The sequence below is a fragment of the Pipra filicauda genome, unplaced genomic scaffold (genome assembly GCF_003945595.2).
Source record: "Pipra filicauda isolate LSUMZ 115617 unplaced genomic scaffold, ASM394559v2 scaffold209_size2725305_pilon, whole genome shotgun sequence".
NCBI classification, from domain to species: domain Eukaryota; kingdom Metazoa; phylum Chordata; class Aves; order Passeriformes; family Pipridae; genus Pipra; species Pipra filicauda.
In genome coordinates this window covers 1,286,933-1,302,104 of record NW_024104320.1, presented here as the reverse complement: position 1 = coordinate 1,302,104, position 15,172 = coordinate 1,286,933, and the positions used below count along the sequence as shown (strand labels likewise).

The 15,172-nt window shown below is 45.5% G+C and overlaps 1 protein-coding gene across 1 annotated transcript; it reads left to right on the top strand.

Moving 5' to 3' along the window:
• Window positions 1-1,929: 1,929 nt before the first annotated feature.
• LOC114002881 (WD repeat and coiled-coil-containing protein) lies at window positions 1,930-12,554 on the top strand. The gene is made up of 5 exons (XM_027749268.2): window positions 1,930-2,102; window positions 2,422-2,540; window positions 4,336-6,205; window positions 8,800-8,917; window positions 11,941-12,554. The coding sequence occupies exons 3-5, from the start codon at window positions 4,355-4,357 to the stop codon at window positions 12,204-12,206; spliced, it is 2,235 nt and encodes a 744-aa protein (XP_027605069.1). The 5' UTR covers window positions 1,930-2,102; window positions 2,422-2,540; window positions 4,336-4,354; the 3' UTR covers window positions 12,207-12,554.
• The last annotated feature ends 2,618 nt before the right edge of the window (window positions 12,555-15,172 follow it).

Sequence of the window (15,172 nt, the reverse complement as noted above, 5' to 3'; positions counted from 1 at the left end):
CACAGCATCAAATGCCTGAAGCTGGCATAATGCCTCAAAAATACAACAGTTTAAGCAAATCCTATTCTCCACCTCCAGCCATCCCTGCCTCTATCCCATGACCAATTTTTTTTTCTGAACAAGCTTCCAAAGCAACATGGAAACTAACTTTCAATTTGAATAGCAGGGATTTCTTTTCCATAAACCTTTGCCACGATAAGCAGTATAAGAACAAGTAAATTTTTTCTCCTTAAAACCTTCTCAAACACACCAACCTGTCTTTCAGCATCTTGCAGGTGCCCTTTCAGGTATGAAACAGTCAAATTATGTTGAGCTTTTTTGCTTAGAGGTAGTACATGAAATTTTACCTTGTATCCCACAGATACATAGATATCGAAAATCTATTTATTGAGCTCAGAAATTTTTCTGTGACTGAGGCAAAATCTGCATTTAATGGTATATGCCTGAAAGTCACCAAATTTCAGCATGAAGTTGCTCCGTTGGTAGTTTGTTCCAGTGGTCAGTAGGACTCACAGCTGCGTCTTACGTATTTGAATCCATCCATTGCTCTTGTTAAACCTTCCTTCACTGCGTTTAAGAGCTTTTTCATGTTTTTCTTCCCTCTCTGTAAAAGCACTCATGTGATATGGCCAAGTCACCACCTAGTGTTCTTCTTTTGCTAAGTTTGAGCTACTTACATATTTGACCTTGCAACTATTTTAAGCATTTTTTTCAACACCTCTGGCAGTTTTTTAAGGCACCTTTTTCAGTATTTCAATATCCTATAAAAAGTGTGGGTTTCAAAAGCTGTATGATGATCACACTGCTCTGCAGGGCTGAGGAGTGGCAAAGCGGCACAGTGTTGCAGTATAATTAACTTTTAAAAGGCCTTGGAGACTTTTAAAGAGTTATGCTTGATGCAATAGATTGGGTCCAGGTAAGCTGTACTAGAGTAGTTCTGCATTACATTTATATGCTTTCTTCACTTCAGTGTGGTCCCCTCATATTGTGGGGTCACACGCCACACCGGGAACCCCATGTCCTCCTGCTGCAGCATCTCCTGTGATCCCTTCTGAGGCCTCTCTGAGAGCCACACGCAGGCAGGCAGGCTGGGGGTGGTGGCTTGGAGGTGTCACACAGTGGGTGACCCTCGGGAGCGATGGAGGTGATGACAGTGAGACAACCACCTCCCTCGATCCGCTGGTGATGCTTTGCCTGATGCCAACCGTGTCCTGGGGTGCCTCAGGCAAAGTATGGCCAGCCAGGAGAGGGAGGGCATGGTCCCGCTCTGCTCTGCACAGGGGCAGCCTCACGTTGAATATGGTGTGCAGTTTTGGGCACCACAGTATAAAAACAACATTAAGCTACTAGAAAGCGTCCAAAGGAGGGTCGTGGAGATGGTGAAGGGTCTGGAGGAGAAGCCTCATGAGGAGTGTCTGAGGGCACCTGGTCTGTTCAGCCTGGAGGACTCTGAGGGGAGACATCATCGCAGTTACAAGCTGCTCGTGAGGGGAAGCAGAGGGGCAGGTACCGATGTCCTCTCTCTGGTGACCACTGACAGGACCCTAGGCAATGGTATGAAGGTGAGCTGGAGGACGTTTTGGCTAGATATTAGAAAAAAAGTTCTGCGGTTGGGCACTGGAAGAGACTCCCCAGTGCACTGGTCACAGCACCAAGCCTTACAGAATTCAAGAAGCGTTTGGACAATGCTCTCAGGCACATGGTGTGACTCTTGGGATGGTCCTGTGCAGGGGTAGGAGCTGGACTCGATGATCCTGATGAGTCTCTTCTAACATTCCGTCAATACCCGTCACGCCCTCACCGCCACTCAGGGGCGGCCGAGGGCAGCCGGGCAGGGCGGAGCGGCGCGGGGTGCCCGCCCCGTCAGGCACCGCCCATGGGTCACAGAGCGCGGCCGCTGCGGAGCGTCCAGGCGGGGCGGCGCGTCCAGGCGGGGCGGCGCGGGCGCCCCCAGCGGACGGGCGGTGCTGCGCTGTGAGGGGCCGTGCGGGAGGGGAGGCGGGCCCGGGCCGTGCGGGAAGGCGGTGCCCGCCACAGCCTAGCGCTGCTGGGGCTACGCGGCCCCGGTGCCGCCTCAACGGAGCGGGCCGGGCCGCGGGCAGGTGAGCGAGGCTGCGGCCGCGGCGGGGAGGCGGGGAATACCGGTGCGGGCGGGCCCGCGCGGGGAGCGGGGACGCGGGCGGGCGGGTTTGGGCGTTCCCGGAGCCGCGGCCGCCCCGGGCTGCGGAGTCCTCGCAGCGGCTTCTCTGCCCCGAGGGGCTGGGGCGGGCTCCGTGTTTCGCCGAGCTCCCGGCCTGTGGTGTGGCACCTGCCCGGGGAGCTGGGCCCGGGCCGGGCGCTGCAGGAGGCGTTGGGGGTTTGGACACGAGGCAGTGGAGGGCAATGGCCAGTGGATCTCCAATGCTCCTTTTGCTCTTCCAGGTCTGCCAGGATAGTGGGAAACATCTCTTGTGTCACAGGGACCTCTCCAGATGGCCCAGGAGGCTTTAGCATCTTGGCGTGTCCTGTGAGGCGCCTTATCTCGTGTCTCCCTGCCATCAGTAAGTGTTGCCCAGCAGCGCGTGGGTTCTGAGCACAGCCAACACCCAGCGTTAATTTTCCTGCACGTGGCGGCTGCTTGATGGGATTGGGGTTGGTTATGCTGGAGTGTAGAGGAGAAGCCAGGTGGATGGTGGAGAAGTTGAGTTGGAAATATATCCAGTAGTGCTTTCCCACCGTGAGGTGGGATCCAGTGTACTTAAACTTATCCTTGACAGGCATTTCCTTAATTGGCTCTTACAGATTATGAAATTCATGGATTGCCTTCCCCCCACTCCCCAAGGTAACCTGCTTCGATGCTTAGCTATTGCTTATAGTCACAATTTTTCCTTAATAGCTGACCTAAATCTTTATTGAAACTAAGCTGATTATTATTTTGCACTATTGAGAGTATACCTGGAGTGCAATGGATCCATGTTCTCCTGTCAGCAGGCTGGTGGGTGTTCTCAAGTTTCCACTAACAATCTTTACTCACTTACTTCCTGTGTCTGTCTGGTCCCTGAGCTCTGTTAGGCATTTCCATCATCCTTGGACTCAGAAATATGTGCAGTACTCCATTGGAGATGCTGTTAGCAGTGTGGAAGTGGGGTAATTATCTGCCTAGTATATGGCATCCCTCTTAAAAACATTCCAGAATGACACTGTTTTATTTGGCAAATTTCTCACATTACTGAAATATTAAATTTGTGATCACCAGATCCTTTTTTGCTATACATCTACTTAGGGGATTATTCCTGATGAGGTATCCAAGTTGGTGGGGTTTTTTTGTTTTGATAAGTATATTATTTTGCACTTGTTATTAGTCTGAGAAGAAGTTATCTTGATCAACATAATGTAACTTTCTATGCAGTTTTAGTCTTTGAAATCCACTCTTGCAATCCTCTTCCTCCAAGTGTAGGATCATCCACCAATAGTTAATTAAAATACCAAGTGGTGCCAGGCACTGCACATTGGGGTAAACCTGCCCAGTTTGAAAGTTTGACTTGCTCAAACACTTCTTGCTTTTCATGTTTCCCACTAGAGCTGCAACTCATTCTGTGCCATGGCTTTGCAGCTGTGCCAAATCCTATGGAGAACCTTAAATGAGGAAACCATCGATTCCTTTGAATTGGCTTTTATACTCAGAGTGTGCTCAGCTGTGCTCTATGAGCTCACAGCTCATAGAAATACATGTAAAATCCCCAACTTTTCCAAAGTCTTGGTGCCTTGTGTATGGCTTCTTTTAAATTCTTTTCACATTCATTTCTTCAGAAAAATCTGCTTTGATCCCAGCTTTCTTCAAAACTGCATTTGCATTTTTAGAGAGCTTTTTGGAATAAACATGCAAATTCCTCGTTCTCACACGCTTAAGACAGGATCAGATTTGTAGATAATACATTAATGCTTGGTTATACTCATAAGGGATTACTTCATCTGATCACAAATGGTCCATGAAGTTGAGAGCGAGAGGTGATGTTTTGAGAATTGTTAATACTGAAGTAAATCAGAAAATATTCTGAGAACAGCAACTTGCTGATTAGAATGAAAGGGCTGGTGTTGCGACGAAAATGCAGCAGAAATCTGATGGTAAGGCTATGCAAACAGCAAAGTTTCTTTCTCTTAAAATTGCATTTCACTGTGGAAACATCGTAAACTAAAAATTCTAGGGTTTGGTAACTAAGCATAGATGAACATTATATGTACATTGACTTCACTGGAAGGACGAGTCCAGCGTTGGCAGGGTCAGAAGCTAAGTGATCATACAGATATTGTCCTCTATCCTCTACAATAGTTTATTTCTCATTCTCATTTTTTTAGATGTCTCACTTTAAAAATCATGGAGCTGGGAAAGGCAAAGCTTCTGCGAACCGGCCTCAATGCCTTATGCCAGGCAATCCACCCTGTGCATGGGCTTGCCTGGACAGATGGGAAGCAGGTGATCTTGACTGCATTACACCTTCAAAACGGAGAGCCCAAATTTGGTGACTCGAGCGTTTTTGGTCAGTTTGAGCACGTCCACGGGCTGTACTGGGGCCCATGTCCCCCCGAGGCCCCGGCCCTGCTCACGGTGCAGCACAAGAAGCACATCACCATTTGGCAGCTCTGCTTCAACGGCGCCGACAGGAGCAACCTCCTGGTGTCTCAGATCTGCGACATCAGCGAGCCGTACCCTGTGCTGCCCCAGGGCTGTGTGTGGCACCCCAGCAAGGAGGTCTTGGCTGTGCTGACCACCCGGGACGCCTCCGTCTTACCCTCTGTCCACCTCAACAACTCCAGAATTAGCGCGGAGATCAAAGGCAGCGGCCTCATCCACTGTGCCTGTTGGACCAAGGAAGGCAACCGCCTGGTCGTGGGGGTGGGCAGTGCCCTTCACTCCTTCATTTGGGATGATGCTCAGAAAACACTGAGTGCTTGTTCTTTCTGCCCAATCTTTGACGTGGGAGGCTACATCTGTGCCGTGGAGGCGACGCAGAATTTCCAAGTCGCCGTTGCCACTGAGCTCCCTCTAGACAAGATCTGTGGCTTAAATGCTGGTGTTGCATTTGAAGTTCCATCAAGTGTTGAAAACGAGTCCTTCCCCTCTCAGTCCAGCTTGTGCGGAGAGGAGGAGTATTCCATGGATGGGGGGAAGAAGTCGCTGGACTCTGAGAAGTCCTTGTCTGTAGTGACATCTCCTGTGGATCTCACTCACATACTTTCTAGCAAGCAGGGTGCTGATTCCAGCCCTCTCCTTCACCTGAGGCCCAAGGACTACCTGACGGGAAGTGGCCAAGATTCTTCACACCTCATCTTGGTGACTTTTGAAAGAAAGGTTACCTCTACCAAAAAAGCGAGCATCCCGGGCATTCTGGTTCCTGACATAATGGCTTTTGACCCCAAAACTCAAACTGTATCAGTTGCTTCCAATACTTGTAATGTTATTTTAGTCTATTCACTGACTTCATCCAATTTACCCAATATTCAGCAAATTCAACTAGAGAAAAGTGAGAAACCAAAGGGTTTGTGCTTCTTGACCAATAAACTGTTACTGATAATGGTTGGAAGCCAAAAATTCAGTGACCCTGCGTTTCTTCCCTCTTCAAGGTCAGACAAATACATGATCCGTTTGATAATTAAGAAACTGATATTTGAAATGGGTCCTTCAACATTTCCATCAGTTAATGGCAGTTCCAGTTTGAACCTTTCCAACATTCCTCGTGATCCCTCTAGAGACGTTCACCCCCTAAGCCGTGGGCTCCTGATACCAGATCGCTCTGCCCTGCAGTCCCCTACGAGCCGAAGGAAACTCATTGAAGAAATCAAGAGTCCTACTTATGAACAAAACCTTGTGTTGAACGTGAGCGACTTCAAAGACAAAAAGATTCCCCTGAACTTACCACCAGCTGTTGAGATTTTGGATGCTGAACCAGTCAATCGGACCATGGCACTGTCTGCTGCATCAAACAAGCCAACGTCTCCAAAAAGGCAGGCAGAGGCAGCTTCCAAAATACCCAATTCTTACAAGAATAACCTGTTAACTGAAAAGGAGGCAAGTTACTTCTTGAGAAATATAGAAAAACTGTCTGGTAACTTCACAGAATTGCAGCAGCACCTCTGTGAATTAACTGAGCTGCTAAAATCTGGGAAGAGAAGTCTTCCAGTGTATCCATCTTCTCAGGAACCCTCTTTTGTTAACATCACCTGCCAGGTAATTTTAATATTGGAAACCATAGTGATGAAATCTGTTTATGGCTGTATGTTCTTCGTAATGCTCAAGTAATGGTCAATAGGATTAGATTTCCATTCTGTTCCTGCAGATGGGACTACTGTTACAAGTTCCATTACTCAGCAGGCTTCCAGTGTTTTTAAAGCAATGGAATATCTGGGAATGTGCAGCTCCCTTGTGCTGGGCTGAGCCCCTCAGCTCATACCTGCTCCCTCTGCACAGAGGCTGCTCAGACTCCACAGGACCCACGTGTGGCAGCTCAGTTGTGGAATTAAAGCCCTATATGGAGTTCTAGGAAGGGAATGTTTTTCCTAGGCAACTTCTAAAGCTTTATGTTCAGAAATTTAGACAAGTGAAGATTTCCACACGTGGGAATTGGTATCCATCTCCCACTCTCCTATGAGGACAACTAAAATAATGGAGACTGAAACAAAAGCAAATTGCTTTGGCTCTGAAACAGAAAGGTTGCTAATTAGCATCTGAGGAGAAAAGAGACCCTTAGGGACACAATAGATAATTCCATTAACATAGCTTAAAAATGGATTTAAAATGAAATTCCATGTGAAAAACACTTTCCTTGGCTGAAAGATTTGCTCTTGCAAATCTCATGCTAGAAAGGGTAAGTTACCTGATTATCAAAACCTGGCACAAATCTAGTAGGTCTCCTCTAGAATTCAGATTAATAAACCTTAGTCAATATTCAAAGTCATCTAAACTGCCATTTTCCTTTCAATAAGCTCTTGTTTTTCAGCTTTATTGCAAAAAATTAATATCAGCTTTTGTAGCATTGAACTCTTAGGTCCTAGATCATATTCCCTCGCTCTCTTCACTTTTTTCCATTGTAAACATTTAATAACTATAACAACTTATTTTTCTAGCTCAAACATTATTTATGTTTGGGGTGTTAGTCTGAAAAGTGAACATTTCCCTCTGCAGGTCTGAGGTGTTTTTTAGAAACCTGCTTTAATTGGAGCTAGCACAAATCTTTGTTAAATTTTGGTACTCTGTTCTCTTATTCCATGTGGTTTGAAACTGAGTTCTAAGTATCACCTTGTCCTGGTGTTCAAGACCAGGCTGGATGGGGCTCTAAGCAACTTGGTCTAGTGGAAGGTGTCCCTCCCTCTGACGGGGGGTTGGAACTGGGTGATCTTTAAGGTCCCTTCCAACACAAAGCATTCTGTGATTCCAAGAGCTGGATTAGCTGCACTCGTAGATTCACAAATTAAAGTAGTGCCTCAGTTTCACCTACATACTTTGCTCACTGATGATCTGTGGCAAGAAAAGCATTTGACTTTTGAATTACAAGTGACATTGGAAAGTCTGGCAGAAAATGCTGAGTTTTAACTTCAGCCAGAGTATTTTTGATTCAGAAATCATTAACAGGCAAACAGGGATCCTCACCTCATGTGCTGAGCCCTGATGGTTTCTCTGCTGTCCAGGTGATTAGCTGTATTTTACAAAACATTGAGGAAACCCAAAATGTCCCAAATAAGCTGGGTTTTGACAGGGCAGGGTTTAGCAGTGCAGAAGGCAAAGAGCATGTGAGAATCTTCAGCACAAGAGCATTGAAGGTGTGAGGGGGGAGGCTGAGGTTGAATATTAGGGAAAGGTTCTTTACCTAGAACGTGGTTGAGCACTGGAACAGGCTCCCCAGGTAAGTGGTCACAGCACCAAGCCTGGCAGAGTTCAAGAAGAGTTTGGACAACACTCTCAGGCACATGGTGTGACTCTTGGGATGGTCCTGTGCAGGGCCAGGAGTTGGACTCAGTGATTCTTGTGGGTCCCTTCCAGCTCAGGACATTATGTGATTCTGTGATCTCCACCCTCCCCTCTGCTATACACTCTCCTTGTGGGTGCATGGATCCATCCACAGCATGGAAAAGAAGTCAGAATTTACTTGATTATGTTTTTGTCATTATCCAGAGATGTTATCAAGGCTTCCCTGCAAAGTGATGTGGTTTTGTGAATGTTATCCTACACAAGGACACTGTTTGTAGTATTGGTAAAAACTGAGCTTTAGCAGATTTAAAAAATACTTTGCCCCACTGGGCATATTCCTTGGACATGCTTTTGTATTTAAGCCTTGGGGCAGCAATGGTCAGAGGTGAGACAAACAAGCTCTTCTGACTTGTGAGTCTGTCATTTGCCCCAACATTCATGAGCAGGAGCTCTCTCATCTTCTTAAGTTGTGGATCAGGGACAGAGGAGGATAGAAAACCTGCAGCTTTACAAGCTCCCTGGGGAAATATCCCTCACAGATGGAAGGATAAGTGTGAGGATTGTGCTGCGGATGAAGCTCATGGTTTCCTCAGCAGCAGTGCATGATTTCCTCTCCTGGTGTTCTGACACGTGCTGAATGAGCACAGGTCCTTGCTGCTGTCACTCACAGACCTGCTGTTTGAGAGCTGAGACTTTAAGGGATAAATCTTGCAAATGGGTCTGAATGAATGTAGCGTTTGAATTTCTGTAAATGATGTCGCTGAAGGCACGTCTGATCCTGCTTTGATCAGTGCCATTTTGACATCTATGCTTAAATATACGTCACAGCATCTGAGGACTCTTTCTTGCATTTACAGAAGCAGCTTTCCAGAAGTGATTCAGATGAAAGTCGGGCCGTTCTTCTCTGTGGTGGTAAACTCTGCCTAAACATCGTCCAGCAGATATTCAACCTCTCTCTTGTGGAAATGCAGCATGGTATGTTGTGATTATCCAGGAATACAAACACTTTAAACACATCTTGCCCAGAGAAGCTGTGGATGCCCCATCCCTAGAAGTGTCCAAGGCCAGGTTGGATGGGACTTGGAGCAAGCTGGTCTAGTGGAAGTTGTCCCTGCCCATGGCAGAGGGTTTGGAACTGGATGGTCTTTACGGTCCCTTCCAACCCAAACCATTCCATGATTCTGTGATTCTGTGTGACACTCAGTTATAGCAATATGTGTATTCCATCTGGGGAAAACCCCAAGGAATAAGTAATGGAAGATTATTAATAAAAGTTTGCTCATTTGTTTTAGAACTTAAAATTTCTTCTCTGGGCTTTTTACTGAGAAGAAGCTTTACATTATAAAAAAAAAAGTGCAAACTTTTATGTATTGATACCTCCTTACCAAGTAACTGGTTACACAGGGAAGTTACTGTCAGTACTGTTTTATTTATGTTTTCAGCTGTTCTGAAGAGAGAAGCCTAAGTAACAAGGAGATGAGGGTTGTCTGGTGGTTTGGGGAATACAGTTTTCTATATTTTAATCTGTAGCTCCAGCATCTGGTCTCCTTTAAGAAATCTTATAGTTTTTATAAACAAAGAAGTAGTTCTGTACACTCTAGCAGTGCATTTCACATCAGTTTTTGCAGTGAGGAAAACTGCCTGTCTTACTGCTGTTGTCCTCTCTGCTGTTACCAGTTCATGCCATGCCCATCCCATGTGTCTGTGTACGTGTCGATCTGGAGTGCCTTACTCATGGCAAAAGTAGAAAACACACTTTTGGGATATGATCTCCCACTACTCCAGGTGTTCCCTGTACTATATTCCAGCTTTTGTCCCCACCATGTCTGCTGTCTGCCTCCTTGCAGACCATTGGGCAACCATCCCAAAGCCTAAGGCTGTTGTTCTTACCTTTGTGCAAATTTTGTTTCTCTTTAATTAGTTGCTGGAATATGTTTATTTGAAATATAAATGGGCAAAGTAGGAATGGTGTCATGGTTTGAGATAGCCCCAAAAATCCAATTCCCTAGCTCCATTCCCCCTCCCACATCTCAACCTAATGTGAGATGGGTTTTTCCAGACAAAACACACCAGACTCAAGGTGGGGGAAAGGGAAATATATTACAATGACTGTACAAATAAATACCATATCACATTATACACATGATCACAAACTATCTCTACCATGACATATGTATTTACAATGGATCAGATCTCTTCTCCCCTCCAAATAAAAGTCCAGGAGGGAAAGAAGGACAGATCCCTTCCAGTCTCTGAACAGCAGCATCTTCTAATGCAGCAGGTTTCTTCTTCTCATGCATGCAGCAGCTGATAGCTGGATTTCTGCCAGCATCCACAAGGGAGGTATCCAAGCCTCTCTCTTGGCCCCATCGCCTCACAACCGAGGGGTCTTCCGTGGACTTCGTAACCCCAGACAAGGTCGTTTCACCACGTCATATCACGAAGACACAGGGGAGTCTTCGTGACGGTCTGGTATCTCTTGCAGGGCCTCTGTGCCCTGTCTCTCAGGCTGCCACCGTGGCAGCAGTGCGAGGGGGGAGAGCCAAGGTCAACTCCCCCTGCATTCCTCTCGGAGCTCTCTAGCTCCTTTCTACAGTGCATGTCGCACTTCAAGGCTCTTTCAAGTAAGAGTCCATCATCTTCCTCCTTCCAGGAGGTCTCAAAGGGGTTTGGGGGATCTGGTATCAGTCTTACCCCCAAGAACTCTGTAGCTCTCAGCTGCTGGCTCTCCTTTCCTCGACTCTCCTTCCAGGAGTCTCCTCTGCAGTGCTGCATGTTGCTTCTGCTGCTTCTTCAGTTCAGGTCTTATCTCTGGCTCTCTGCCACTGTTTCTCTGGTCAGCGTCGGCTGCTGCTCTGTGCCCATGGAGAAAAACATCTCCCGGCATAACTACAGGCACCTAGCCCAGCTTTATGCTGTTCCAGGTCCCTGCAGCCCCCCAGCCAGGGGCTGGGAGGGGGCCAGAGGCCCCAAGGGGCTCAGAGCCCCTTCCTCGTGGCTCTACAACATGGCCACCTCTTCCACAACAACCAAACTACAACTCTTCTTTTCCGGTCTGGTTGTGGTATGTTTACATTTCTGCAGGAGCGCCCATTGGGCAGAACTTCAAAACTTCCAGGGGTTTCCACCCCTTGGGGTCTACCACTTCTCTTAGCTTCTGGGGAAAACAAGGTTCAAACCACTACAAATGGTATTTTCAAGTTTGGTCCAAATGAGATATTAAGCCAAAAGATTAAAGTGTTGTGGGCTTTTAAGCTGCAATCTTCTTGTGACCTTACTTGTGACGTGAAGTTATGTAATTTAAATTTACAAACAACTGGAAATGTTTCTCTGAATTCCCTCACCCCCCCCATGAGCTCTGTTTTCTTGCTTCATCAGCTTAATGGATGCAAGTATGAACATTTTCTGGTTTATATGTATTGATAGAAGTCAGTGTTTCAGATTCAGTAAATTATTTCAAATTGTAAAAAAAACCCACTAGTGATGAAGTCAAATAGCAAGGGGACTAGAGACATGGAATTTGCACAGTATTCTTCCTTGTATTTATTGGAATTAAGTATATTGAAATTACATTAATAAAAGAGGTTTCTGCATTGTCTTTATTACATTAATTTGTAATTTAATTTACTAAATCGCTACTTTTTACAGTATCTACACCACTTTAGCACTGTGAAGTAGTTTATCAATACCTATTTACAGACAAGTGTGTATGCTTATGAATTCTGTTCAGAATTTTATTCCTCCTCCTCATTTGAAGCATGCATTTATTATTTTCTCATCTCCTCGTGGCAAAATTTGTCATATTTGCAAAGTGTCCTTTATTTTGGACATTATACAACCTGTGTCTTCCCATACTTACTTTCTTTTCTTTTTTTTTTTTTTTGCTAGAAAAGCTGTAAATATACAGCAGCATTTAATTCTAGAAGAAATAGGTTTTATACCTTAAAGTTACCTAATTACACAAAAAATCATCAACAGATGTTTACGTGTGCTCACAGGTTCCTCTTGGATCGTTCTCACAGCGGACAGCGAGGGCTTTGTCCCGTTGACGTTTACATCCACGCAGGAGATCGTCATAAGAGATGCCAGTGCAAAAGGCTACAGTGCCCGTTCTTCCAAAACTTTGGACATCATCAGCTCCACACAAGGGCGCAGATCCACTTCTTCTGAAAGCCTGGATATCACTTCGGAAGTCCTCAGGGACTGCTCTTCCAAGACCTTGGACAGCGGCAGCCCCTCGGAACAGCCGGGCAATAAAGTGTAGCTGTTGGCAGTGATTTTGCGATGCCTGTCTGATGACGGGGGGGCTTTTACATTTACTGTGTAGGACTGTGGGTTCTCAACAGCAGTCTCACATCTCTGTTGGATTTCTATAATTTTTTTTTTACATTGTAAATTATTTATTTGATCCTTGGAAACATTCACTTTTTTTTTTTATACTGAGCAGTGTTTTTTAACTATGCCTCTTGCAGTACAGACCAGCTCTTTGTACCAGCGGTTGAAAATGCGCGTTCTTACAAATTTCTGAGCTCAACTTTCCATCTTGGTCTTTAATACATTGGTGTTTTTAGACAATAGTAAACTTGGATAATAAAGAAATCCTTGAAAATGCTGCATTGTCCCCCATTTCCTCCCTTCTGCCAAAGCCTGAAATATTACACTGATGTTACTTAGGAACAGTGCCTGCAGAAGTGGGTTTGCACTGCTGTAAGCACCAGTTTAGGTTCATGGAGTTTGGGACAAAGTAGGTTCATATGGATTATCCATAGTGTGCAGAAGCAAGAGCCTTTTCCCTTCCTGCACCTGCCCTTCACACCTCCCTGTGCTTCTGTCTCTCTGTGGGTTTGGGGAAGTGGCTGTCATGTGTCTTGTCTTTTGCGGTGAGAACATCCAGTTAAAAGCTGACAGAAGAATATGTTCCATGGGCTTTTGTAGTGAGAGAAGAGAGAGAAAATGCAAAGGTGAAATTAGAAAAAGTTTATGTAAGCACAAGTTTATGTAACGCGGATTGCAGCACTGAAGAAAAGACTAATCCAAGATTGCTCCCCATAAAATCACAGCATGATAACATTAAGCAGTTTATCAGGCTTTCACAGTGGCACTTAGTATGTGAGAGGGCATCAAGTGACTAGATTAAAGAATTGGAGCTGCTATCTCAGGACTAAGATAATCCCCTTTTTTTTATTTATTGCCTTTTTGGAAATTTAGCCACTCTCAAAAAAAAAAAAAATCATCTGCCCACAAAAATATGATATGAAAGTTACAACACTAGCAAAAGCTGCAGAGAACACTCAGCATTGGGTGGTACACAACTTGAAGTTACAGCTTTTGATGAATAGGGGAGGAGGGAAACAGGTGAAATCATTTGGCAGCTGTGGGCTTCATCCTTTACATAACAATCATCTGTTCTCTGTAATGGTCACTGTTTAATCAGGAGGTGGTCTGTGATTACAGCTACCAGAAAGTCAAGAGTCCAGAGCCTGAGCACTGGGTGTGCATGCAAAGCAGGCTGGATGCTGGGGTTGGTCCGTGTTTCTTCACAGCCACCTGACAGTCCTTTTTCATGCCTGTTCCTGGTTTCAACATCCCACTAACCCACTTAGGAGGAAAGGGTTAGGGCTGAGCACTCTTGGCTCTGCGTGACATGTTGGCCTTGGATTGCTCAGGCCTCAAATGCTGCTTCTATAATTTTGTTACGGAGCAAAACAGTGTATAAAAATTATATGATTATTTTGGAATTATTGCCCATTTGTATTATGTCTAGAATGACAAAAGACAGTCTCCCACCAAAAGCATGCTCAGTCTCAGGTTGCACCAAACAGATTTGTAGAGTTCCTCCAGCTCCCCAGGTGAGCACCAGGAGCTACACAGGACATTGCCATCTGGGATAACTGGAGCAGGCACAGCAAGTGCAAGTCACCCACTAGAAGGTGTCAGTAGTTTGGTCAAGGGATTACACTGGCTCTTCATAGTGCACTATGTGTGTGTGGGCAAATACTGCATTTAAAATATAACCCTAGGAATCTCAATGAAATCCTTACATTAATAGCATTGCTCATTTCATGGAATCCCCAAATGGTTTGGGCTGGAAGGCACCTTGAAGATCCTCTAGTTGCAAACCCCCTGCCATGAGCAGGGCACCTTCCACTAGACCAGGTTGCTCCAAGCCCCATCCAACCTGGCTTTGAACACTTCTAGGGATGGGGCAGCCACAGCTTCTCTGGGCAACCTGTGCCAGTGCCTCACCGCCCTCATAGAATATAATTTCTTCTCAATATCTAATCCAAACCTGCTCTCTGATCCCATGTGCCCCATCAGCACAGGCTCTTGTAAAAAGTCCCTCTCCAGCTCTGCTGTAGGCACTGGAAGGTGCTCTAAAGTCTCCCTGGAGCCTTCTCTTCTCCAGGCTGAACAACCCCAACTCGCTCATCCTATCTCCACAGGGGAGGTGCTCCAGCCACTTAAGCATCTTCATGGCCTCCTCTGGACTCACTCCAACAGGTCCACATCCTTCCTATTTTGGGTGCCCCAGAGCTGGATGCAGCACTCCAGGTGAGGTCTCAAGGAATCTTCCCAGTGAGATAGTGTCTGGTTTGTGCAGCAGATTTGGTGCTTAGTTATGTGAAAGCTCTCTGATTTCATACTTTGAGCCTACAACATACACACATTTTTGTAACCATAATACTCAGCACTCTTGCTGTGTATCTGAACTGTGGTCTTGCAGAGAGTTAAGGTTAAAAAAAGCTTTAAAAAAAAAAAAGTGGAGCTCAAGGAACTGATGATCCCAAAAAATGTAGGAAAACAAAACTCCTTCCCTCTTCTGCCAATTGAGTGAATCCAACTCACCTTTCCATCAATCAGTCTAGAAGTTTTCTGAAGGAAAAGACTCTATTGTAACAGTTTGAGACTTTTTACATAACTGTGATATGAAATTCATATGAGGTATATGATTGACCACTAGGCACTAGACTGCTACTGGCTGTACCCTATTGAAAGGGACTTTGAACTAACTTGCCCTCTCTTCCTCATCTTCAGATCTGGACAAAAAATACCACGTCTGAAAGGACATGAGTTTCCCTTATGGAAATTCTTCCTCTCAAGAAGATTGATTTAATTTTGGGCTTTCTGTCTACAGCCCAGAAAGGCAAGTAGAGAAGGAAATGAACAAGTGATACTTGGAAACAAACTCTGAACCCAAAAGCAGGGTTTGCTTCGAAACATCGTCCACTT

Bases quoted from the DNA above. Each gene is read 5' to 3' on its own strand.
- LOC114002881 (XM_027749268.2), top strand. From the start codon at position 4,355: ATGGAGCTGGGAAAGGCAAAGCTTCTGCGAACCGGCCTCAATGCCTTA. The intron at 6,206-8,799 runs GTAATTTTAATA...TTGCATTTACAG, and splicing joins TTGTTAACATCACCTGCCAG to AAGCAGCTTTCCAGAAGTGA. The intron at 8,918-11,940 runs GTATGTTGTGAT...GTGTGCTCACAG, and splicing joins TCTTGTGGAAATGCAGCATG to GTTCCTCTTGGATCGTTCTC.